Below are 26,144 nucleotides of genomic sequence, written 5' to 3' on the forward strand. Positions count from 1 at the left end.
AGTGCAGGCTCAGGGCAGATGCTCTTCGAGCCTGTCCGGCCAGGTCTCCTTCGCCCCGCGGGGGTGACCATATGCCCCTCTGGGCCACGCCGCTCCTTCTCCCGCATAGCCGTGTGTCCCGGCAGTTCCCCCACATCGTGCATCGCCCGGCAGGCGCCCCTTTGCCCCTTTCCTTGGAACCCCCTTCCCTGGAGCACCCTCGCTCCGGGAGCGCCCCCAAGAACATACCCTCTCCCTGGGGATGGAAGCTTAGGGTACATACAGTGTTTCACTATCCCGAATGTATTCACAGATACTTTGTTTCAAAAACGCTTTTACATTGGTCAGCATGGTACAGGGTCTTAAAGGTGCAAAGGGGTATAGATGACAGGAGTGTCCTTGCCCACCATGGAACCCCAGCCCCTGGACTCCCCATCTACGGGCAGCTGCTGTTACCATGTCCCTGTGCCTTTTCCCAGAACCTTCCGTGTTAGTACACCCATGTGCACACCTTTTCTTTCCTTTTTTAAATTACGTGCTTTTTTAAATCTTTTTTTTTTAAGATTTTTATTTATTTATTTGACAGAGAGAAATCACAAGTAGATGGAGAGGCAGGCAGAGAGAGAGAGAGGGAAGCAGGCTCCCTGCTGAGCAGAGAGCCCGATGCCGGACTCGATCCCAGGACCCCGAGATCATGACCTGAGCCGAAGGCAGCGGCTTAACCCACTGAGCCACCCAGGCGCCCCTGCTTTTTTAAGATTTTTTAAAAAATTTATTTATTTGACAGATCACAAGTAGGCAGAGAGGCAGGCAGAGAGAGAAGGAAGCAGGCTCCCTGTTGAGCAGAGAACCTGATGTGAGGCTCCATCCCAGGACCCTGGGATCATGACCTGAGCCGAAGGCAGAGGCTTTAAACCACTGAGCCACCCAGGCACCCCTATGTGCTTTTTAAAAAGTTTTATTTTAGTAATTGCTACACCCCATGTGGGGCTTGAACTCAGGACCCTGAGGTCCAGAGTCCCATGCTCTTCTGACTGCGCCAGGTGCACCCAGGTGGTTTCTTTTCTAAGCAGAAGTTAGCACACTACACACTCGGTTTTGCCCTGTTGGTTCTGTATTCACTTGACATCTTGGGTATAGATTTGGAATCATGATCAGAATCGTGGGATGAACGTGCTGTGATTGATTTGTTTAATCCTCTGTGGATGGGCATTTCAGTTGCTTCCAAACTTCGGCAATACAGTGGGAGCATCTTTTCTGTATACAGGATTAATTCTCAGAATGTAGGATCAGCTCCCTGAATTGGGGAGGTTGGATCTAGGAGATAATGAACATTCTTATTTTTAGTAAGTCAGATTTCTCTATCTTTGTTAATGAGGTGGGTGAAAAGTTGTATCTGAAAGTGGTTTTCTGGGTTTTGTGTTTTATTTTTTCATTTTTTGAAGATTATATTTTATTTTATTTGTGCGAGACAGAGTGACAGGCAGAGGCAGAGGGAGAAACAGGTTCCCTGCTCAGGGAGTCTGATGTGAGACTGGATCCCAGGACGCTAGAATCATGACTGGAGCCGAAGGCAGACACTTGACGGGCAGCCATGCAGGCTCCCCAAGGATTTTGTGTTTTAGAGAGCATGGGTGAGCGAGTGCGCATGGAGTGGGGGTAAGGGGGGGGCAGAGAGCGAGAATCCCAAGCAGGCTCCGGGCTCAGCGGAGAGCCCAATGTGGGGCTCGATCTCATGACCCTGAGAGCATGACCCTGGCTAAAATCAAGAGTTGGACGTGTAAGGGATTGAGCCCCCCAGGTGTCCGATAGTGGTTTTGAGGCACATTTGTCTTATGACTGAGAGTGCACATGTTTTCTTCCTTTTCGAGCCATTTGGGTTTCATTTTTAGCGTACAGCTTACTCTTCACCTTTCCCTAATTTCATCTTGGGTTGAGTTTTCCCTGAAGATCTGAAAGGGCTCTTCATATATTTAGGGTAAAAATGGGCCTTTGTTACAAAGGCGTATGTTCTTAGTTTGCCTCTGTGTAGTTTTGGCTGCATAGAGTTTTGACTTCATGGAGTCAAGTTTTCATTCTGTCTTTTGTGGTTTCTGAATTTTGTTCAACATAGAAAGGCCTTCTGCTCTCCAAGATTATGAACGAAAAGAATTGAGACTCCTGAGTTTTTCCTTTCTCATATGTATTAGCTTTTTATTTTTATTTTTTATTTATTTTTTTAAAATTATTTATTTATTTGACAGAGAGAGGGAGATCACAAGTAGGCAGAGAGAGAAGGGGGAAGCAGGCTCCCCGCTGAGCAGAGAGCCCGATATGGGGCTTGATCCCAGGAACCTGAGATCATGAGCTGAGCCGAAGGCAGAGGCTTAACCTGCTGAGCCACCCAGGCACCACCAGCTTTTATTTTTTTTAAGTGTTTTTCTTGGTGTAATTGCAGGCTCCTGGTAGGAGTGGGTGTCTTCTGCACACTTTGCCAAGAGTGTGCACATGTCCGGGAGCCCAGTGGAGCAGGTGCAGCGATGGTGAGGGCGGATGTGGGACTCTGGGGCGCCACAGCTGCAGACCGGTTGGTTCAGGAACCACCATAATTTTCTCTTCCCTCCCTGGTTAGTTCCGCTGCTGTTATCATATAGTAAATTCCATGTTTCTTTGACTTTATTTTTCACCTTTCTTATTTCTCCCAGTGAGGTGCGTTCCACATGGATGAGCTGTTGTGACTTTATGCCGTTACGCTTTCAGATGGGACTGGTCACTTACCACGTCTCTTCTTCCACATTATCCAGGCTGTTCGTGCCTCCTGTTCCCTTGGAACGTCACTAGTACTGAATGTATTGGGTCCTGCTCCTGAACTGTTGATGGCGTCATGGGGGTCAGGTTAAATGGATGGGTTAGCAGGGAAGAAGTGGCATCTGCGCTGCTACTCAGGGCATGGCATGTCTTCTTCTCGTTTGTATCTCCCTTGCTAGCATCGCTGGTTTCCTCACAGACCTCTTGCCTGGGACGAGCTTCTTACGTTCATCCCAAGTTCTTTTAGCTCTATTACTGGGGTAAGGTATGTGAAGGATATTGGCACATGGACATTTAAAAATTCTTTCTTTTGCCTATGCGTTTTCCGACCCAGCTGTCGTCATACACTGAGAGGGTCCGTGTGTGTGCACGTGTGTTATCCTTTTTTTTTTTTAAACTAAATATAGTAGCAAAAACATTTGCTATTTTCGTAACTTTTTGGAAAGTACAACTTTAAAAAAATATTTATTTATTTATTTTCTGGGGTGCCTGGGTGGCTCAGTTGGTTAAGCCTTTGCCTTCGGCTTTGGTCATGATCCTGGGGTCCCAGGATCGAGGCCTGCGGCTCTGGTGCTCCCTGCTCAGTGGGGATCCTGCTTCTCCCTCTCCCACTGCCCCTCCCCTTTCTTGTGTGCTTTTTCTTGCTCACTCTCTCTCTCTCTCTCTTTTTTTTTTTTAAGATTCTATTTATTTAACAGACCAAGATCACAAGTAGGCAGAGAGACAGGCAGAAAGAGAGACAGAGAGGCAGGTGGGGGGGGCGGGAAGCAGGCTCCCTGCTGAGCAGAGAGCCGGATGCAGAGTGCCCTCGCTCACTCTTTCTCTCAAATAAATAAATAAAGTCTTAAAAAAGATTATTTGGGGGCACCTGGGTGGCTCAGTGGGTTAAGCCTCTGCCTTTGGCTCCGGTCGTGATCTCAGGGTCCTGGGATCGAGCCCCTCATCGGGCTCTCTGCTCAACAGGAAGCCTGCTTCCTCCTCCCCCTCTGCCTGCTTCTCTGCCTACTTGTGATCTCTCTCTCTGTCAAATAAATAAAAAAAACTCTTAAAAAAAAAAAAAAAGATTATTTGACAGAGTATGCGTGAGAGAGAGAGAAGGGGGAGGGGCAGAGGGAGAGACTCTAAGACAGCGAGATCATGACCTGACCTGGCTCAGGAGTGGGTTGCTTCATTGACTGAGCCACCCAGGCACCCTGGAAACCATAACTTTTTTGAAAAATTATTTGTTATGGAGGGGTGCCTGGGTGGTTCAGTGGGTCAAAGTCTCTGCCTTTGGCTCAGGTCATGATCTCAGGGTCTTGGGATCGAGCCCTGCATCGGGCTCTCTGCTCAGTGGGGAACCTGCGCACCCCCCGCCCGCCCTGCCTGCCTCTCTGCCTACTTATGATCTCTGTGAAGTAAATAAATAAAATCTTTAAAAAAAAAATTTGTGGGACGCCTGGGTGGCTCAGTTGGTTAAGCAGCTGCCTTCGGCTCAGGTCATGATCCCAGCGTCCTGGGATCGAGTCCCACATCGGGCTCCTTGCTCAGCAGGGAGCCTGCTTCTCCCTCTGCCTCTGCTTGCCATTCTGTCTGCCTGTGCTCGCTCTCTCCCCCTCCCTCTCTCTGATAAATAAATAAAATCTTTAAAAAAAATTTGTTATGGAGAAAAATATATAACATAAAAGTTGCCATTTTAAAGTTTACAATTCAGGGCGCCTGGGTGGCTCAGTGGGTTAAGCCGCTGCCTTCGGCTCAGGTCATGATCTCAGGGTCCTGGGATCGAGTCCCGCATCGGGCTCTCTGCTCAGCAGGGAGCCTGCTTCCTCCTTCTCTCTCCCTTCCTCTCTGCCTACTTGTAATCTCTCTCTGTCAAATAAATAAATAAATCTTAAAAAAAAAATAAAGTTTACACTTCAGTAACCTGAGTTACAGTCACCATAATCACTTGGCTGTGTTAGGCAGCTGTCCCCTTATCAGCCCAAACTGAAATCTGTAACCATTAAGCAATAACCCCGTTTCCCCTGTTCTCAGCCTCTGGTAACCTCTGGTCTGCTTTGTGTGTCTGGCTTGCCCACTGAGGTGTTTACTGTAAGTGTTGTGTTTGTCCTTTTGTGTCTGGTTTCCTCCACCCGGCACAGCGTTTTCAAGTTGCCCACGTCGTCGCCTGTGTCAGACTCCACTCCTCCTCAGGGCCCCAGCGTGCATCTGCCATGCTTTAGAAGCCGTCTCTAACGCACCCCCCCATCCTTGGGTCGGTGGTGGGGCCCGTGTGCTTAGCCGCTCTCCCCTTTGTGCCCTCGCTCAGATAAGCCTCGCAGCAGATATGCCGTCACCAGCACTGGAGACCATGCCGAGGACCAGGACGGGGATTCCAGGTGAGCGCCGGGCTGGCACTCGTGATGGGGCAACGCCTGCCCCAGGCCTGGGAGGGCCCCACCTCCCGCTGACCCAGTGGTTTTCTGCCTCCAGAAGCCTGGTGCCTTTTTTCCCGTTTGTGGGGTGTTTGAGGTTGTGCAGAGCTGGGGATTGTGTTGCCAGGGTCTGACCTGTGGCCCAGCATGGCCCATGTTCCAGCTGGGGACCCGGCTGTTTGGTGAGGCCGGAGAGCAGGTTTCTCTTCTGTGAGAGGAACAGGGAGAAAAGCAGACCTGACTTCTCAGGCGAGTGCCCAGAGGTCACGGGAAGGTGCCTGCGTGCCGCAAGCCTGTTCAGTGGGGATGGGGGTCAAGAGCCGGGCCTCATGTGACCCTTGCTCTTTTAGGGCGCAGGTGAGAGGCAGGTTTGGTTCCTTCCTGTGTGTGCTCCTGCTGCTTTTTCTGAGATGAGCTGTCAGGGTGGCAGACGTCAGACGTGACTACGTCTACCGTATGTTTATTGTAAAGCCCAGGGAATGGTAACACAGGCCCAGCTGACGGAGGGAGGATGGTAAACCGGCTGTCCTGGGCGCCTGTAAACGTAGCTGGGACCTGAGTGAGGTAAAGGACTCCACCCGCACTGTCCCGTGGCAGGAGAGCTGCGGCCCCTGCTGGGCCTCTGCCTTGGGGTGAGCCCCTGCGGTCTCCCTGAGTCCTCTTGAGCAGGCTCTGTACCTGCCGTGGTGACATGCAGTTCCACAGTGTGCCTTTATCCTTTCTCGTGAGGGTCGTGGGGCCTCGGGCGTGACCAGTGACCTTCTGTGAGGGCAGCAAGCTTTGAAGGAGAGACCAGCGGGGTGGGGACAGCGTGTGGGGAGCTGTCGGACATGTGTGGCTGGTTCCGCTCCACGGAGAAGCTGTGGTCCCCTTGTCCTCTGAGGTCGGCCACTTGGAATAGGCTCTTAGAAGGGGCGCCTGCACCTTATCCTCCACCTGGGGACACAGATGGCTTTAGAGCAGGGCTGGCCGCCTGCCCGCGTGCTCTAGCTGCGCAGATAGGAGGCTCAGGCTTCAGAGGGTGCAGAAAGTGCTCTGGGTTTCCTGGGACGCTGGCAGCACCTGGCTCCTGCAGGTGACTCACAGGCTTGTCGTGGCGGACTAAGAGGAGGTTTTTAGGGAGTTATTTCAGTATTTAGCATAAAGAAGAAGAACCTTGGGAAGGGAGTGAAGCATCCTGGGTCTCTCGGGGTATCACAGGTAATGCTGTTCGCTAAAAGAGCTGGTTCTCTGTACTGTCTCTTTCATTGAATTGAAGAATTCCTTCCTTTGGGAATTGGAGCACAGTATGGCCTCTGCGGATGCCACTCCCACCCACCCCTGTTGTCAAAGATACAGGTTAATACCTCTGAGTGTCCAGCTTTATTTCGTCACGTCGGCCTGCCAAGCCTTTGGTGCTGGGGGGCAGCCGTGTGATGGCTCAGACACCTTCCTGGAGTAGTTCAGGGTTCTTCCCGATGGTCTTCTCCAAGGTGCTTTTCTTCTGTTCCCGCTTATTTTGCCAGACTGAAGCCACATTAACAGGCCACTCATGCAGCTTCTGAGTGTGGTGATGGAGGTGCGCTGCTCGAGAGAAGTGAGGGCGCGGGGCTGTGCTGCGCACTGTTAAGTCACTGTTGAAACAGAAATGAAACTGGTGAAATCTGTTCCTCCTTTGCACCAGCCAAGTTACAGGTGCTTGGGGGTGGGGCACGGGTGACGACTGGCTGCTGTCCCAAGTGGCTCAGATGGGCAGTGTCTCCACCGCCGTAGAAGGTCCTGTGTTACAACACGGGCTTGAAATCCAGATGTGAAGTTGCAGCAGTCCTGTTGGACGAGTGCTGGGCACCAGGGGGCTTGTGCTCCTTTTTTTCCTCCCTCTTTTTTTTTTTTTTTTAAAGATTTTCTTTGTTTCAGAGAGAGGGAGTGGGACACAGAGCATGAGCAAGCGCTGAGGGAGAGGGAGAAGCAGGCACCCCGCTGAGCTGGGAGCCCGACCTGGGGCTCAGTCCAGGACCCTGGGATCATGACGTGAGCCAAAGGCAGCCGCTTCCCTGACTGAGCCCCCAGGCGCCCTCGGGGAGGTCCTGCTCTTGCATCTACCCACGGCCATCAGAGGAGGTCCTGGAGAAGGCCTGGCCTCAGTCACAAAGGCTGTCGTTGGTGCCTTCCTGCCCAGCGTGGAATGTTCTGGGCACTCTCACAGGAAAGCCGGTAGCTTGAAAAAGAGTCGACTTCATTTCAAAACACTCAGAAATCGTCTTACTTTAGATAGAATCCAGATGACCTCAGAGGTTTTTGTCCACACCCTTAAGTTCTCGGTTAGCATTGTGGGGTGCTGGATTCCAGGGGCCCTCCTGCCCTCCTCAGGCCTGGCCACCTTTCTGTAAGCCGTGGGTCCAGCTTTTGGGCACACTCACCCCCTCAGGTAGCCCAGAACCTCGGGCCGGCGGGCCAGACAGGCACACAGCTAGTCTTCTCCGCCAGGTGCACGGGGCTCCACCAGGCCTCTCTTGACAGCTTTGTTTCTGCTACTGTGCGTGTGCACATATGTTAGAAAGATAGTCCTTGGGGTGCTTGGAGGTGAGTCGGTGAAGCCTCTCCTTTGGCTGGGCCAGGGTCCACATCCTTAAGTTCTCGGATCAAGCTCTCCATTGAGCTCCCTGCTCAGCAGGGAGTCTGCGTCTCCCTCTCCCGCTCTCCCTGCTTGTGTTCCCTCTCTCTCTAAATAAATAAATAGTCTTGAAAGGAAGGAAGGTTCCCCTGTTTCCTAGAGCTGAGGTTGATGCAGAGAATGTGGGTAAGCAGTGTTGTCCCTGGGCTTGGGGATCCCCGCCCCTTTCCTGGCCCAACCAGTAAGTCTGCACTGGGGCCTGCCTGCCCGCGGCATGCTGGGACTCTCATTTTGAACCTGCAGTATATGGTCTCGGGCATGTTCCTTCTGCCATGAGCCTCTGTTTCGCTGTCTTAAGACACCTGAGGGTGGCAAGGCCCCTCTGCCTCTCCCCCCAGGTCTGGGGATCATGGGAACACGTGTGTCTTGGTGAGAGTGCTTACTGGCAGCCCTGGCTCCCTTAGAGGGCAGACGCAAGTTCATGAAACATGCTGGGGGCATTTGACGTGTCCCCACCACAGCTGGGAATGGGGAAGAGCACCACTGGTTCTCGGAAGCCCCACACGCTCTTCCCTTTGGGAAGTGAGGGATTTTGCTGGGACCTGTTTGGTTGTAGAAGACAGAAGTTGTAGGAGCTGCACTGGTGCTCCTAGGGGGCTTCTGGGTGACCTGGGAAGGTCCACAAAACATCTTACTCCCTTCATACTATATGCAGGGATGAGCTGATGTTTGGGAGCTGTTGAAGGGGCTCTTGGCTGTGTGTGTCTCTCACATGGGTCTGTGGCGCGTATTTCTTGGTGAGAGCTGTGCAGAGCCACAGGCCCAGCGGGACAGCCTGGTGGTCCCGGCACGGGGTCGTGGTAGGCTCTCATTCCTCCGTGGCTGTCTCCACGCGGGGGCCTGGCCTACTCTCTGTGCCATGGACACTGGGAAAGCAGCATGTCCTAGAGCACAGTCCTCTGCAGAGTGATGGACTCTCTAGAAGACCGAAGTCGCATGGTGCACAGGTGTCCCAGGCCCCGTCCAGATTGGCCGCAGCCTCCTCAAGGCCGATGGTCCTGTGCTGAGCAGGGCTCAGCGAGCCTGGATGGGCAGGAGGCGTGTGTCACTGGTTGAGGCTGCCACAGTCAGCGGCGCTCACCAGTTCTCACAGGCTCTTCCGTACGGGGTTCTCAGGGGGTCCGACCGAGACAGTTTTGTCAGAAAGATTAAAGTGCTTGCGCCTGGGTGTGCTGTGACACGATTGGCGCTGGGCTCTGACCCTGGGCTTCCGGCCTTGCTCTCGCTCCTGAGAACTGGCTCTTCGTTGTGCCCAGCTCTGCTTCCGTGTGGGAATCGGAGCTCTCGTGAGAGAACGGTGGTAAGTCTTCACCTGGGCGAGTGTCTGTCTTCTTTCTTGTCCGGTAAGTCGCTTAGCTTTGCCCTCGGCAGGTAATGCTGGTGGTGGCCCTTCTGCTAGACTTTTAATGCTGTTTAATAAAACAGCCTTGTAACTCTTCATGAATTTTAAAATCAGTGTGTTTGTTTGCTCTTGATGGTCCTGTTCCCATTCCAGCAAGCCATGTCCTCCAACCGATGAGCGATTGGTTGCAGGGTAAGACGACGCTTCTCCACCATCTTTCTGTCTTGATTCCTGCTGCCTTCTCTTCTTGTAATTGTGCTTAAATCCTGATTGCCCTCAGTGTTGAAGAATGACTAACGAGGCACACAGGCTCTGGCTCGGACCTCACTGCCCGGTCCCCACGAGTGCCCAGGCTCCCCACGGCCCCTGCCCTTTCTCCACCTGGAGTTACTCAGCTATCCCCCACTCCCTGGGAGGCCAAGGCAAGGCTGGCTGCTGCCAGGGAGACTTCTGGGACCAGGTGTGCACGCAGACCTCCCCTCCTACAGGCAGGCACCAGTGGCCTCAGGAAGGTGGTAGGCAGGCAAGAACAGGGCTCCCTGTCTCCCGAGTCAGCGTCCCCCTAGAAAGACCCTTGGTCATTGCCTCTGGTTTGCATTTCTGTTTTTTTTTTTTTTTTTTTTTAAATATGTTATTTATTTATTTGACATACAGAAATCACAAGTAGGCAGAGTGGCAGGCAGAGAGAGAGGGGAAGCAGACTCCCTGCCGAGCAGAGAGCTGGCTGCGGGCACGATCCCAGAACCCTGGGACCATGACCCGAGCTGAAGGCAGAGGCTTTAACCCACTGAGCCACCCAGGCGCCCCCAGGGATATTAGTTTTGTAACGGCTATTTTATTGTGTGGCAGCACACTTACCAGGGCTTTCGTCTTCAGAACGTGGGAAAAGAATTTTTTGGAAACAAATATTTTCACTTGTTTTGTTTAACTTTGCTGTTCATGTCAGTTACGTCCCCTTCCACCAAGTCTCATGGTGCGACTCTGTGGCACTGTGCGTTAGGTCAGCAGACACAGTATGTGAAGTGGAAGCCACTCGCGTGTTTTTTTTTTTTAATCATTAGTGTGTAATATAAGTTACCGTGAGTGGAGTCAGACTGGCTTATACGGGCAGAGCAGCCACAGGCCACCCAGGCCACCCCAGAGAACCACTTAGGGTCGTGTGGCTTTTAACTTCGGCAGCACACGGCTCTCAAGTTGGCCCCCTCTGTTGTGTCCTTTCTGGACCCAGAGTGGGGAGTGCTTTTTATTTGGGTCTTGGAAGGGTACCTCTTGGATCCAGATATTTATAAGCGTGAACTGGACCACCTCTATTTGTCTCTGAATCTCGGCGCATTTCACAGCTGGACTCAGGTTCTGGGACCGGTGGCTAAAGGCCAGGGCTGGGGCCCCTCTGTGGCTCTCCATGATGGAGCAGAGGTTGTTAGTGGAGATTTTTGGATATCACAAGAAAGTGTGAACCTCTGGGATGGTAGGAAGTTGTTTTTCTGTCCGTCATCTCTGTGTCCCTCGTATCGCTGGGTGGCAGAGTGCAGGGGCAGTGTTTGTTTAGATAGGGATGGAATGTTGGCAGAAGTGCTTAGTAGGGCTTTATCAGCGGGAGCCCTCCCTCGGCATCACCGTGTCCCTCCAGTGGGAGGTGTGGGGCAGGGTGAGCCATTGAGAGTTTTTGAAGAAAGCACATCACACCTCCTAAGACTCTGCAAGCTTCCATCTCTGGCTTATTCACTCCAGAGAATGGTGTTCCTGGGAAGGAGTGACCCACATTGGGGAAGGAGTGACCCACATTGGGCGGCCAAGGGCTGCAGCCGTGTTCCGAGTTCCCCAGAATGTCTCTGACAGCGCTGGTCCCGGAAGGTCCAACTGCATTCCTGACTGTACAAGAGGCAGGGCAGCCCGTTTTGGCCAAAACCCTTGCATCTGGTTTGTTTTGGGGACCACAGAGTGATCAGGGGCTCCTAGGGGACCACGTTGGCCCTGGGGGAAGGCTAGAGGCCAGCATGGCCAGCTCCCCTCGGCCGTGCTAGGCTCGCCTGCTGCCTAGGAGAGAGGCTTGGAGAGAGCCCATCGCTGCCTGTCTTGCCTTTCTCCGTGAGCTGGTTGACCTCAGCGAGGCTCTCGTTCCAGGCCGGTTCCAAGTTACGTCTCTCGTGTGAGACACTGAGCCCTGCTGAGGGTGAGGAACCCAGAGCAACGGCCCCTACTAGACCACGTAACGTCAAGGTCATTTGCTGCCTCAGAGTTGGACGGGAGCCGCAGTCTGTGGTAGACTTTCCCTTTGGAGTGGTGGGGGTCCGTTGCCGCCCTCCCTGCAGAGTGAGCTCCTTTAGAAGAGAAACTCTGGAGGGGTCCCAATTCCCTGTGGCTCCTCCATGAAGGCCTGGGACGCACCCTGGTGTCTGTCCTCATCGGCCTCCTCAGGACTATCAGGGCCTCCTTACCCAGGGGCAGAGCGTGGCTGTGGAGCCGCCCTTTCCCACACAGTGGGCACTTCCGGCCCAATGTTAGATGTACTTTTCCCAGGTGGAGAAACGAGCACAGGACTCGTCTCCCTTCTGGCTCCTGACCAGACACGGGGCCTCCGAGTTTCTAGAGTGGAGGCCCCTGCGGCCTGGGCTCTGAGATGAGGGTCTGCACTGTACCCCCAGCCTCTCCTCCCTGCAGTGATGCTCGCTTATCTGGGTCCCCTGGGCAGGAAGGAACAGGGTTGCCCATGGGGAGACCGGTGTATAGGTGCCTCTCGACAAGGGTGAGCTCGACAGGGGTACCGAGGCGGTAGCCAGATGTACTGCCCCACCACAGCCTTCCTCCTTCCCACGGCGCCCAGCCGGTGCGTCCCCACCTTCGTTTCCTGTCACTAGCTCTGCATATCTTGCACTTCTTCAAGGTTTCTCCCCTAGTAAGAGCTGGAAGGTTGAGATGCTCAGCGTAGGGGGACGCCCAGGCAGCCTTGCCGTGAGGAAGGTCAGTGAGTGATGTCCTTTACACACCTGGGGTGGAGGGTGCAGCCCGGCAAACCCGGGCCAGTCAGTCCAGGCGTCCCCACGTGCCTGTGCACCTCGGCGAGCGGCTCCCTGGGGCAGTGCCAGCTGCAGCTGCTGTCCTCCCTTGAAAAGCAAACTGCCATGCGTCCTCTCTCCTGAGTTCCGTAGAGCATGCCAAGAAATGACAGCATGTGCCTTCATTCTATGCTTCTCATGCCTTTTACCTCGTAATCCTGGGATTTATGTCCCTGGTCGCGGGGGCCGCTTCTGAAGGGCGACTGACGGCTGCTTCCAGGTGGGCAGTGGCGGTTGAGCACTGCACGCACGAAGCGGCCCTGTCCTGAGACCCTTCCCCTCGGAGGGCAGGTGGGCCTGGTACCGTGGCACGCTATGTCCTGATTTCCACTCTGCCCTTGTGTTATTTTAAGGTTTTCGGATGTCATTCTGGCAACAATTTTGGCAACCAAGTCTGAAATGTGTGGCCAGAAATTTGAACTGAAGATTGATAATGTGCGGTTTGTTGGACACCCGACCCTGCTGCAGCACGGCCTGGGGCAGGTACGGCCTGGGGCAGGTACGGCGCCTGGCAGGTGGGGCTCTTGCTGGACAGGTGGGGCTCTCCCTGGGCAGGTGGGCTCTCGCTGGGCAGGTGGGGCTCTCCCTGGGCAGGTACGGCCCCCCTGTGCAGGTGGTGTTCTCGCTGGGCAGGTATGGCCCCCCTGGGCAGGTGGGGTTCTCGCTGGGCAGGTGGGGCTCTCCCTGGGCAGGTGGGGCTCTCCCTGTGTAGGCACGGCCTGTCCTGGCTCCGGGGCCCTCAGGGAGCTGTAGCTCACACTGGTGAAGGCAGCCATCGTATCATGCTGTGTCCCTGACCCCTTGCATGTGTGTGTTCAGTGAGCTGCGTATCCCCATAGGCCTGCCATGGTTTTTGCTCTTTGCTTCCTGGGTTCTCCTGACTGCTACCTTCCCCTTTATATCTAGGACGTCCATCTCTGAAGTGGTGCAAGTCTTTTTTCTTATTTATTAAATGACATCATAGCAAATAGGATGATTAATTCAGTTCTTAGTGTTGTGCTAGACTTCTGGGATGAATGACACGCTATGGTACTGAGGGGTTTTAACAAGATCGAGGGCACTATTCCCCAAGGGAGTTTGACACCAAAACCTGCTAGTCAGTCCTTTGCACACAGAATCAGGGCTTTGATAAGATGGGGTAGAATTCAGCTCTATCTATAGGATCCAGAAGCTGCAGTCCTCAAGTCTTTTCCCTGAGTTTCCCTGTGGAAGGAGCTTCTGAGGGGGTTGGCTGTTGCAGGACGGCAGTCCGTGGCTGGTGCACCAGGTCCCACTGGTGACACCTTCCTCTTTACCAGGCCTCTGTAGATAGGCCTCAGTCCCCGCTGCTGACCTGTGGGTGGCAGGGGGAGATGGGACATTTTCCCAGGAGTCACAGCTACCAAACCAGGGATGGTGACCGTCCTGGTGGGTTGGCCCAGGGAGATGTGGCCACCACCCCCTCCCCCAATCCCCAGACACACTCCCGTGCCTTCTGCTGGCGGCACGTGTGACCGACCATGGCCGGGTGCCAGGCACCGCGGTCCCGATTGGCTCTGAGTGTTACCTGTCTCTTCGTCGTCTGGAGCGGTTGCCCAGCCTGGCGGGGACGGGACAGTGGAGACAGCAGTGGGGGAGGGAGGGTCTGGGCAGAGAGTGTCCCGTGTGCTCCAGCCTCTCCCCATCAAGCTCCCTTCCGTTGCCTGCAGTAATCTTGTCCCTTGGGGCCGTGGCATCGACCCTCCCGCTGTCGTCTCAGCCGCGTTTCCATCGGTCTGTGCTGCCCGTGCTTGCCCGTGTGGAGGCGGTGGCCACGTCTCAGAGACGCTAGGGCTGTTTTATTCTGGGTCGGCTACCCTCTCGAGCCTTTTCCTGTGCCTGAAGAATAGCTCTACACAGGGTTTCTTGGGACGTGGTGGCCCTCACTCATTAGATTGTATTTCTTTTCCAGGTTTCGAAAACAGACCCATCTCCGAAGAGGGAAGCCCCCACGATGATTCTTTTTAATGTGGTGTTTGCTCTGAGGGTGAGCTAGTGCACAGATGGCTGGAGAGCACTGGCGGCTCAAGGGCGGGGAGCAGGGCCCCGGGGCGGGGGAGCAGGGTCCTGGGACGGGAGCCGCCATTCATCTCTGGTGACGGTATCATTGGCTCAGAGCTCAGACTGCAGGGTCGGCCCGGCTGCTGCCAGGCCCCTCTGGGGGTCCTGCGGGAGTTTACCCTTCCTGTGTCAGTTCCAGGAGTCACAGCCCCAAAAGGAGACCACTTACTTCTCATTTTCCCTCCTCTCCCGGCCCCTGGAAACCACTGGTGTGCCTTCTGTCTGTGGGCTTACCTGTTCTGCATTTGCGTAGAGACAGGATTCTAGACAATATTTTATTTATTTATCAGAGAGAGTGAGAGAGAGCGAGCACAGGCAGACAGAATGGCAGGCAGAGGCAGAGGGAGAAGCAGGCTCCCTGACGAGTAAGGAGCCCGATGCGGAACTCGATCCCAGGACACTGGGATCATGACCTGAGCCGAAGGCAGCTGCTTAACCAACTGAGCCACCCAGGCGTCCCGCATAGAGACAGGATTCTACACTGTGTGGCCTTCGGCGTCTGTCTGCTTCCACGTGGCTCACGCACGTGGTAGCGTGCCTATCCCTCTCGTGGCGGCAGCGTGTTCCATGTGTGTGGAGCTCAGCGGGCGCGTCCGTCTGTAGATGCAGTCGCAGATGCGCTGTCTCTGCGCTCCAGCCGTTGGGAGCGACGTGTGTGTCGCTGCACTAGGGCCCGTGCTATGACGGACATTTCTGTCCAGGTGTTTGCGTGGATGCCCGGTTTTCTTTCCCTTGGGCATACACATTGCAGTGCCGTGTTGAGGATGGGTCAGACGGCTGCCCACGGCGGCCCACTGTCTGCGTCCTCCACACCAGCACTTGTGATTCTCCGTGTCGTGTTTAATCCGTGAGCCTCGGAGTTTCTCCGGGCAGTTCCCAGACTGCCTGAAGTTAGGTCAGAGGAAGTTTCTCTTCAGTGAAGCTGTCAGGATCTGAGGGACCCACAGGAACATGAAAAGCGCCCCCGGGAAAGCCTTACTGTGTTCCGAAAGGACTGGGAGTTGCCCAGGAAGTCTGTCTTGTGGCCGTCCTGTGACGGGATCCCTGTGAGCTGCCCCACTGCCGGTTCGTACGAAAACAGTCCGTATTCTTTCTGATGGGCATGTGTGGCCCGTGCGCTGGCTTCACAAAAGCATCCCAGACCAGGTGACTGGGTCTCAGTGACACGGAGCAGCGTGTGCTCTGCCGGCCCTCAGAGTGGCCAAAATGACATGCAGCGCAGGGGACACCTGTAAGATGGGGAATCGTTCCACGTCTCGGGGTGCTTTTCTCTGGAGAGAAAACCGCATTCACTGTGAGCGGCTCGAAACCGCAGTGACGCCAGGACAGAGACCCTTGGAGTGAGGCTTGGTCTTTAAAACTGGCCCCCGCGCTGCTTGAGACAGCAGCATGCAGGGTTAGCAGGGGCTGTCCCGGGCCTGCCGTTCCACGTGGAGACCTTTACTTTGTCATTTTGGCCTTTGCACAGTGTAAATAATGTCAGGTGTGACTGACAAAACTACATACTATGCACAGCCACCAAGAGAGCTCCAGTAAGTAAGAAACAAAACCCCCAAATCACGATGAACGCTGTTGGCCTGTGAACCCTGACAGTCCCTGCGGGATGGGCAGTGAGAAGCAGCCATGGGTCTGCCCTGCAGGCAGGTCCTGGTCGCGGCGGGACAGTGCGGGGGAGCCGACTGGGTGCCACCTCTGGACACTGCCGTCCAGAAAACAAGCGGCTTCTGGAGCTGTGAGCAGACTTAGGATAACGGCGAGGCCGGAAGCAGTGCAGGCATCCAGTAGTTGGGCTGCTGAGACAAGGGGGAGTCATCATACTGGTGCGGCCCATGGCTGGCAGGGGTGAGGCGTGGGGGCCCGGCCCGAGCCTGGAGGAGGACGGGTGGATCGCTGCGCCGGGAAGCAACGCGGTAGGGGACCTCACACAGCAGAGGCCGTGACGTTGAAGAGCGGGAGGAATTTTAAATGATGTAAAGCATTGGTATTTTTAGGGGAGAAAGTTATTTTGTCTTTTTTAATAGTCATGAAAACATACATATATACTTTAATACTTTGAAAAGGGTTTTTTTTGAGATTTTATTTATTTATTTGATGGAGAAAGAGATCACAAGTGGGCAGAGAGAGAGGGGGAAGCAGGCTCCCCGCTGAACAGAGAGCCTGAGATCATGACCTGAGCTGAAGGCAGAGGCTTAACCCACTGAGCCCCCCAGGTGCCCTACTTTAAAGAGTTTTAAACAAACCGCCCACTAGTGACAGTAATAGTCTGCCCACCCTCGTACACCCATCTCTGATGTCCCCCGGCTGTCACCAGCCCGCTCTGGCTTCTCCCCTGCCCTGTTGTTCAGGCGTTTTGGGCAAGCCCCAGAGCTCATGTCTGTTCAGTTCTGCGTACTGTGGGTGGCTTCTCTATCAACTGTGAACGTTGGTGTTATACTGTGGCACCTTTTCACCCCTGATAAAGTTCGCTGTGATTTGGTATCAGCTAGTGCCTGGTGGCCATAGTTTTGGCCGCTGGCCTGTCTGGGCCAGGATGAAAACCTCACCCTCACGAGTGTGTGGGCTGTGTCTGTGGGTCTCTGCCGGTCTAGGACCCTCCTCCCGCTCCGGCCCGTTGGTGTTCCGTGTTGGGGTCCATCTCATCGTGCTTGCTCTGTGTGTGTGTGTTGCCTGCAAATTGGACGTCTGCTCTGGAGGCCTCGTTCTGTTTCAGTGCACTTTTTGGGAGCGAGAAAGTCTCACAGGCGATACCCTAAATCTCCTGCTGTTTCACATCACCTATGGGGCAAATGCGGCATTTCTGAGTTTCCCCTCAGGGCCGGCATGTCCTTGGTGGTCCCTCTGTCCCTGTGGCCAGAGTGAGCCTTGGGCTCTGCAGGCACCTGTGTCTGTGGTGTCTGGCCTGTGGAGCCAGGCAGGACACCCCAGGGCACCCTATCAGTGCGGGTCTTGCCTGGGTGCATACCCCGCTGCATGCCTGGGAATGTGGACGTCATGGGCTCAGGCGTATGACTTAAAACGCCGTAGTGGCCCGCCAGTGGGACCTGGAACATAGGGTCATGCTCTCCCGTGTGACTCGGTGGCTCAGGAGGGGAATAGCCAGGTGCATGGGATCATTCCTCCCCTGTTTGCTGCCGGGACCACCTGTGCAGACTCCTCTGCAAGTGTGTTTCGTCGGAAAGCTGTGGCACATGCACGAGGCCCTGTAGTTCCAGCATCTCGTGGGGGCATTGCTGGGGGCCATGCTGGAGGGGCAGGGCTGCTGCCGGGTGCTGGGCATGGCGTGACGGCAGTGTTTAGTCCTGTCCCCTGCATGAGTGCAGATTCTGTCTGTGAGTGTGACATCTACTGGGAGCTCAGAAAATCTCTCCAAGTCCTGGTGACAAAGGTGTTTACCCTGTCTGGTGCAGGGTTTGGTCCAAAGGGCTGACTGTGGACACCTCGCTGGGGGGGCCCTGCCTGCCAGATAAACAGGAGGGGAGGCACCCCTGGGTTTAATCAGCGGTACCAGCGTCCCTCTCCCTTTTCCCACCTCCGCCCCTGGGATGACTCAGCAGCCTTCGTGGCCTCCTGAACCACTGAGTCATGGCTTCGCCGCTATCTGCTCCGTGGTGCATCTTCAGAGACCATCCAGCCGCCTGCCCCACCCTGGCCTGGGCGGGTGTGGCTGCCTGGCCTCCCTGCCCGTCTGATAGGTTCTGGAGCTGGCGCAGGGGTGCCAAGGGAGCCTGCTGGCTTTGGTTAGCCATGTTCCTGCTGGGAAGAGCCTCTTCCCTTGAGGACAGTGTGTCCAGCAGACGGGGGGCCTGGAGCTTCTGTGTCCCGAGCTCCGTGTCCCTGTTGTAGTGGGTCCGTGTGGTTGAGTTCTCAGGAGGCCTGGTCCTGCCCACCAGCAGTGGCTGCGCATGGGTGACCCCAAGCACTCTCGGGTTTGTGCCCTGCAGGGGCTCTGTCGGGCTAACTGCTGGGGGAGGTGCCACTGTGGAGCATCTCCGGAGGGAGCCTAGGGTCCCACTGCGGGCAGGTGGTGGGATCTGTGCCTTCCGCTGCCCCGGCCCCCGGTGGGCTGCCCTGGTCCTGTCTGCATGGCCCTGCTGTGGTGCCCTGCTATGCCTCTGCTGGTGGCACATGCTGGGGGCCCCATAGAGCTATTTCCGTGTTGCCTCTTGGGCAGTCATTCCCCAGCCAGGACGCCGCTCACAGCAGTGTTGCTGTGACGGACCCCAGAGGGGACACAGGCCCGGGGACAGCAGTGGCCCCTGGAGAGGACCATGTGGACAAGGAGTTGAGCAGGTCCTTCACACCCTGTGGCCAATGCGCCCCGTGTGCCCCTCAGTGCACGTGCCGCCTCTGAGCCCCTGCCTTCCCCCGCAGGCCAACGCGGACCCGTCGGTCATCAACTGCCTGCACACGCTGTCCCGGCGCATCGCCACCGTGCTGCAGCATGAGGAGCGCCGCTGCCAGTACCTCACGCGGGAGGCCAAGCTGATCCTGGCGCTGCAGGACGAGGTGTCCGCCATGGCTGACGGTGAGTGCCGCGGGGCGTCAGCGTGTGCGGGCCCACACGCAGGCATCGGGGGCTCCTGGGACCGTCTGCAGGTCGTCCCCAGGCACTCGGGAGGGTGGGACACAGCTGCATAGCAGCCCTGAACTGACCCCGGAAGTGGATTTCCCGGCCTGATCTGCACCCCACAGCGCCCGGCGGCAGGTGCACACACCGGGGACTTGCCCAGGGGCCAGTGGGAATGCAGGGCTGGTGAAGTGGGTGCTTTCCCTTCTCAGCTTCCCGCAAGCTGAGGGAGGACCCGACGGAGTCACCAGCTGACCGGTTACTGGCTGCTGCGTGGACTTGGGCATCCCCAAACCACCTGTGAGCACAGGAGCGCTGCCTGCCGCCCCCACACCCCCATCTCAGCTCAGGGCTCTGCAGCCGAAGGAGGCCAGATGCGGGTCTGAGGGTGAGCCCGGTCTGGCCGTGGCCGGACATCAGAGTAGCGGTTGGGTGCGCTGTCAGTGAGAACTTGCTTTTTCCCTTGACAGCTGTCAGAATGTATAAGTATGTTTTGGTCAGTTGTGTATTGATTCATAACAATCCACAAGTTTTGTTTAAAAAAATTCTCTTTAGAATCTGTGACTTCATCACAGAAGAAATTTTTTAAGATTTCATTTATTTGAGAGAGAGAAAGAGCACAAGCAAGGGGAGCAGCAGAGGCAGAGGGAGAGGCAAGCTCCCCACTGCGCAGGGAGCCCAATGTGGGACTCCATCCCAGGACCCGGGGATCTGACCCAAACAGAAGGCAGACGCCCAATGACCAAGCCCCTAGGAGCCCCTACCACAAGATGTTTAAAAATTCAATTAACTACATATTTTAAGGTATTAATGATAAAGGACTAAGAAAAGACTATTTTTTTAAGGTTTTATTTATTTGACACAGAGAGAGACCGCGAGAGAGGGAACATAAGCGGGGGGAGTGGGAGCGGAGTGGGAGGCTTCCCACCGGTCAGGGAGCCCGATGCAGGGCTTGATGCCAGGACCCCAGGATCACAACCTGACCTGAAGGCAGATGCTTAATGACTGAGCTCCCCGGGTGCCCCTAATGAAAGACTTTGGATCCTAAAAATAAATGGCCCTGGTGTGAGCGAGTGGGATGAGGCCTGGAAGCAGCGGCTCAGCAGGTGGAGGGCGTCTTGGGGGTCTGTGCTCTGGGGCCACCGGTGAAATCGCTGCGGGGCCAGGGGCCCCAGTGCTAAAATCTAACACATGACCCATCTAAAGGCCATTGAACAAATCTGCCAAAGTCTCATCTTCATTCAAATGGGTGCACAGATTTTATAAAATACAGTGCGGAGTTCCATGATGTTTGGTTCAAAATGACTTGAAATTGGGGCGCCTGGGTGACTCAGTCGGTTAGCATCTGCCTTCGGCTCAGGGCATGGTCTCAGGGTCCTGGGATCGAGCCCAACATCAGGCTCCCTGCTCAGTGGGGAGCCTGCTTCCTCTCTCGCTCTGCTTGTGTTCTGTCTCTCACTCACTCTGTCAAATAAGTACATAAAACTGTACAAAAATAAATCAAAAAAGAAAAACTAGTTCAAATTTATTTTCAGTTAAATTTTAAGATTTATTTATTTGAGAAAGAGCACGTGAGTGTGGGGGGTGAGAGGCAGAGGGAGAGCGAGAATCTTGAGCAGACGCCCCACGCTGTGTGGGGCTCAATCTCAGGACCCCGAGATCATGATCTGAGCCAAAACCAAGAGTCAGACTTTGGACCCACTGAGCCACCCAGGCGCCCAGTTAACCTTGTTCTTACGGGTATTTTCCGTTCTAGCCTCACATATTTCCTGGCTTCGGAGGCTCTAAACTCTCTGTGTTCTGATCGTTGCAGCGAGTGATGGTCCTCAGTCCCCATTTCATCATATCCTGCCCAAGTGCAAGCTGGCCAGGGACCTCAAGGAGGCTTACGACAGGTGAGGCGGGCGGGGGGTGTGCCGGGGCACCTGCTGTGGCCCTTGTTGCCTATTCTCCTGTGGTGCCACTGTGATGGGGGTGGGCACAGACTGACAGTGCTGGCCCCCCCAGGCCCCGGACTGAACCTGAAGTCACCCTGTCACGGTGCCAGGTTTGGGGTCTGCCTCCTGAGGTGGGTGTCATGTCATCACTTTGCTGAGGAGGAGGCTGAGGCTCCGAGGGCGCCGCGGACGCCGCGGGACTTGGGGTCTGCGTGTGGGAAGGCGCAGGTGCTGTGGACACAGCAGAGCCACACGGTTTTCCCCGTAGTATTGGTGTCCGCAGCCGGGAACTTCTTTTCCCAGCGTGTCCACTGGTCCCTGACCCTGGGTCTGTAGTGTGGCTGGGAGGTGGGGGGCGTGGGCGGGGGTGGGGCATGGGTCCCTGCACACTGTGCCCGCCGCCCTGCCCCAGGACTGTTGCTTCCCGAGGGGTCACTGCCCAGCCAGCGGTGCAGGCGGCTCTGGGCCTTGTCCTTGCACACCGCCCGTGCCCGCCCCTGGCCTTCTCGGGCCTTCATCCTATCGGCAGGCCCCATGCTCCCCACTGGAGGTGGGCTGGGCCTAAGAGCTGTGGCTGCCAATAGCACACGTCGTCCAAGCCCAGAAAGGGCGGCTTCTCGAGGACCCTTTTCTGTGTTAGTCGTTTTCCTGATCTCACCAACCGTACACGCTTGTTATCGATATTTAGGAAATCTACAAGAGTGTCGAGAAAACAAAGCCCATCTCTAGTCCCATACCTGGGATTATTGTTAGGAGCATTTGGGAAATTTCCGTTCTTTTTGCTGTTTTAACGGAAGGTTTTGAAAAGGTCACGCATCCCTCATCTGAAAATCAGAGTGTTGCGTTTGTTCCCCGATGTCCCTGCACCAGGCTCCGTCCGGCCCTGGCGGCAGGTGTGTCCTAGCCCCAGGCCACGTGCCAGCCACCCAGGTGGGCTGGAGGCCACGCAGGCAAGCATTGGCCACCTCTGCCCCTCCACGCTGTGCGTACACACCGTCCCTGCCCTCTCTGCTCAGCGGTGTGGCCTCCACCCCGCTGAACTTGTATGTAAGGACTTCTCTGTTGCTGCCGCCAGTTAGACAGCCCTTGCCTGGGCCCTCAGTTGCCGCAGCCTCTGAGCCTCGGGGGCCCTAAGACCTGCGCCGCTGCGCACGTGAGGTTATGTGTGTGTTCCTGACAGCGCGGGGGGCCTGCGCCACGGGCCACACCCCACTGGCAACACAGGAGACCCCCCCTTCCTCTGGCTGTGCCGGCCCAGGGTCTCGGTGAGCGTGTGTGTCCACAGCCGTGTCCGGCCGCCGCCCTGTGCATCCCCCTCTCCTATCCAGAGCCTTCTCAGACCCTGTCCGCTGCTGTAAGAGGAAGGCTGCCTTCACCCCGGACGCAGAGCTGTCCTCTGCGACGGAAGCTGCGGCCCGTGTTCCCTCGTCCTGACCTCGGTGGTGGTGGGGGGTCGGCACGGGCACTTCCGTCCTGCGGTCCCCCCCCCGTTTCTCCCGCGGCGTCGCTCATGACCACGTTGAAGTCTGCTGCCCTCTGGTTTTGGGTTGGCTGGTGCTTCCTGGGTGCCGTCTGGTGCCCGGCCTCCCTCCATGAGGGTGGGACGAGAAGCGGCGCTCAGCCTGCCCTGGAGATAAACGCCAGCCCTGAGCCAGGCTTGCCGCGTTGAAGGAAGGAGTGGAGCGCGACTCCTTGGGTTTGAGCTGCAGGATTGGAGGCCGTGAGGTCTGGGGCGCTTGGCCCACCTGCCGCCTGGACTCGAGGCAGCCCGGTGCCCCAATGGGCCCTGGATTGAGGGAGACCAGGGAGCCGCGTTTCAGGGAAGAAACTGCGCCCGGGGTTACTGTTGCGGCCCCGGCTGCTTCCTCCAGCCCGGGCGTCCTGGTGTGAGTGTTCAGGATCCTATTTCCTCCGGGTGAAGCCCCCGCCCGCCCTTTCCTATTCCCAGACCCCACCCTGCCCACTCGTGGGTCCTGGGGCCCACCTCCGTAAGCCAGCAGCAGCGCCCCTCTGGTGGGACGCCCAGGGACAGCGGGGTCCTCCCCTACACCCTGTCCCAACCTGCCGGTGGCAGTGGCTCTGTGACAGCCCAGGAGCAGCCCTGGCCTGGGGCCTTCCCTGTCCCTTGAGGTCTAGCCTGGCCCGCTGCTGCAGGGGGCTTAGCTTGGAGCTGAGAGAGGGCGCCGTGTGTTTACGGAGTGACCCAGCGGCACAGAGCCGCTTCTCCCTGGGGCAGCGTTCCAGCGGGGCTGCGAGGGTTTTGTCTGAGCATAGGTGAGACCCGGAGCTGCGAGGTGTGGGGGTAGGAGATCCGGGTGAGACATCAAAGGAGCTGGATCGGCTTCTTTTTTAAAAATTTCATTTGTTAATTTGTCAGAGAGAGAGCACAAGCAGGGGGAGCCGCAGAGGCAGAGGGAGAAGCAGGGAGCCTGATCCAGGACTCGACCCCAGCAGACACTTAGGCACCTGAGCCCGCCCAGCCTCCTGGGATGTGCTGCTTCACATAAAACCCATGGCTGTGGCGTGGCCAATTGGCCTGGTGGCCTCGTGACCCAGGATCCGAGTGTCTGTGAGGAGGGGCCAGCAGCATGAATCCCTTGGGAGCCTGCCCTGACTGTTGTGGCATCTGTGTCCCCCGTTGGGCTCGGTGACCTCAGTAACTGCCCCATGCCTCTGTGTGACCGTCAGGTTGTGTCTCCCGTGAAGTCAGGGGATGTCCCTGCACTTCCTGTAACAAACCTTGAGGCTGGCCTGTAGGGAAGTGTGGCTGGTGGCTCACCGGTGGTCGAGGGAACGAGTGCGCAGCAGTCACAGTATTGTGGGCCGCGGCTTGACAGTGTGTGCCGACTGGTTTTCAGAGGTAGCAGGGCCTGTGGTGGGGCTGGGAGGCTCGGAGCTCGGTGGGGCAGCCCAGGGCCAGTCTGGGCAGGTGGCCTTGGGAACTCTGTGCTGGTTCATTGCTGCCTCCCACTGCCGTCTGCTCAGAGCCATGATGCACCAGAGACACCTCCGCCAGCATCCTTGGAAGGTTAGTCTCTTCTTCCACAAATCGCACTTCTGTAAACCTTTGAGCCCACTCGGACCTCTTGAATGTGTATGTGTCCCCGCTGCGTTAGCAGGAAGGCTGGCTGTGTGTGGGACCAGAGTGTTGGTGGGCACTGGGTGGCAGGGAGAAGGGTGACCGGGAGACCAGAGAGGGAGGTCTCAGCTCTCAGCTCAAGGGTTAGGAGCTGAAGTTGTTTCTGCGAGGGTGGGAGGAGAGGGTAATGGAGTAAGAGCCACACGCCACCTTCCTTCTGGGGCAGGAGATATAAGGGCGTGTCTTCAAGGCCAGGTGTCGCCTCCTGCGCAGTCATCGCCTTGAGACCTGAGTGTTATCTCCTGCGGCAGATGGTCTGGGCGACGCTGTGTGGCCCAGAGCCGTGTGGCAGGCGGGATAAGCCTCACGCGGGGGCAGCGCTCTTCGGACAGTGTTTCCAGACCAGACACAACTGCCATGCAGACAGAAGTTCAGAGTGGGAGCTGTGTGGGCTCCGCACCTGCTATGGCGTAGGGAATGCCGCAGGGACGTTGTTAGGTGACAGGCGGCAACGGCACACACGGGGCTGGGTGCCGCGTAACGTGGGCAACAGACAGCAGCTGCGTGTCAGCTGCTGTGTGGTGCTGACAGATACACACACCAGATGTAGCCTCCCAGGTTTTCTGAGGGGGCGCCTTCTGTCCTTCAGGGTCAGAGAAACGGGCTGCATTTCCGAGACAGAGACACAGCTGTTTCCCCTCCCCTTGGCTCGCCTCTTGAGCAGGGGTACTCTGGGGCTTCCCCTTCCCCTGTGGGTGGGCATATTGGGCCGGGTCTGCACGCGGGGTCTCGGTGTGCAGTGCTCTGTGGGCGCACGTGACCGGCGGGGGGGGGGGGGTGGCGACCAGTGCCTGGGGGCGTGGAGCAAACTGCATGTGAGACCCAGGGAGCGTCGTGTGCCTGTCTCCCCTGCTCCGGGGAGAGGACCCCGTGCCCATGCGTGCAGTGGCGTCGCCGCGCTCCTGGGGCAGCGGAGCAGCTGCATGGGAAACAGCAGGAGAGTCAGGGCTGACTCCGGTTCCCGGGTGTGGCCACCACGCCTTTGAGCCCCGTCTTAAGGACTGCCGCTTGGAAGCCGGCCTTTCTGTCCAGGTGTCTGGTGGGACGGAGGAGCCTGCCCACATTAGCTTTCAGGCTCGCTCTCCCTGTGGCCCTGCTTTCTTTCCTCTCTCTTCTCTCTTCATTTTGTCCGTGGGTGCTGAGAACCTCATCCACCCGGCGGCTCTTGCGTGCTGTGACCTCTGACTTTGCGAGCTGCCGTTTCTCAGGTTTGGTGGCAGCTGTCCTCCTGCAGACGCCCTTGCTCAGAGCTTGCTGGGGGTCTGGGGACCGCCATCTCCTACGAACTCCTTAGCTCTCCACTCTTCTGGGCCTTGGCGCAGGATCCTGGGTCTCTTACGAGAGCGTGACACTCATCAGACCCACTCGTAGCTGTCACCCTGAGGGACTGTGGCGTCCATGGTGACCAAAGCTTTGCCTTCTGGCCTCAGCCCCACCTGCGGCCCCCACCCTCGCAGCCGTGGGTGCTCTGACCCTCCCTCCAGGGACGGCTCGTGGTGCAGACGTCCAGGGAGTGTGGCGTGGGTTCCCTGCTGACTCGGGGCAGGGCCGGTGGAGGGTGTCTGGGAGTCGTGGGGCAGCGGGCAGATTGTGGTGTTGGCAGGAATCCCGAGGGTCGTCGAGGTCACAGATGTGTGTTTTGTTCCCCCCACGGTTTGTTCTCACGAGAAAATGGCTGACACAGATTCTGCTGGCTCCTGGAGAAGCCTGTGGTAGTTGTTCTGCTGCTTAAGGCTTCAGGGACGCGATGGTAGGAACAGCCTGGGGCTGTGGGCAGTGAGGGCCACACGGCCACCTGCCAGCACCGTGCATTAGTGTGCCCCAAGGGAGGGCTGAGACGGGGTCTTCCTGAGCCCCAGCCTGCCCCACACTTGGCCAGATGTGGGCGTCATGGCCTCTCCGGCTGCTTGGGAATTGCAGAGTGGGTTGGAATGTGATGGGAAGAAGCGGGCTGGGCCAGGCTAGACCTTGACAGTGGGCACCATCCCCATCTTGTCCACCTGCTGGGGGTTTGGGGAGGACCAGTCATGGCACTTTGCCCAAGTAGCCCCTCCTCCTCTGTGTCAGGTCCCAAGTGCTGTCGGCACTTGGCTCAGGAGCCGCGCACTGGGCTTGGAGTGCAGTCAGGCTGGTTCCTCACTGGAGGGCTTCAGAAGTCCCTGCTGGAAACGACTCCCATGTGTGTGGTTCTCGGGGGCAGGGCGTATGGGGC

The 26,144-nt window shown here is 56.7% G+C and overlaps 1 protein-coding gene across 16 annotated transcripts in view; it reads left to right on the top strand.

The window, feature by feature from the left end:
* Positions 1-26,144, top strand: part of NPRL3 (NPR3 like, GATOR1 complex subunit) — a 38,048-nt gene that overhangs the window by 1,116 nt on the left and 10,788 nt on the right. For 4 of the 16 annotated variants that reach the window (XM_082713659.1, XM_082713660.1, XM_082713671.1 and 1 more), the window contains 5 exons: positions 5,054-5,123; positions 12,564-12,693; positions 14,141-14,215; positions 18,661-18,814; positions 20,670-20,751. In XM_082713659.1, the coding sequence (XP_082569785.1) occupies positions 12,610-12,693; positions 14,141-14,215; positions 18,661-18,814; positions 20,670-20,751 (395 nt within the window). In that variant the 5' untranslated portion in view covers positions 5,054-5,123; positions 12,564-12,609. Of the gene's footprint in view, positions 1-5,053; positions 5,124-9,307; positions 9,347-10,260; positions 11,417-12,563; positions 12,710-14,140; positions 14,216-18,660; positions 18,815-20,669; positions 20,752-26,144 lie in introns of those variants that run through there. The other 12 variants (XM_082713674.1, XM_082713662.1, XM_082713661.1 and 9 more) reach the window with 8 other exon arrangements.

The sequence above is a fragment of the Mustela nivalis genome (assembly GCF_964662115.1).
Source record: "Mustela nivalis genome assembly, chromosome: 19".
Classification (NCBI taxonomy): Eukaryota; Metazoa; Chordata; class Mammalia; order Carnivora; family Mustelidae; genus Mustela; species Mustela nivalis.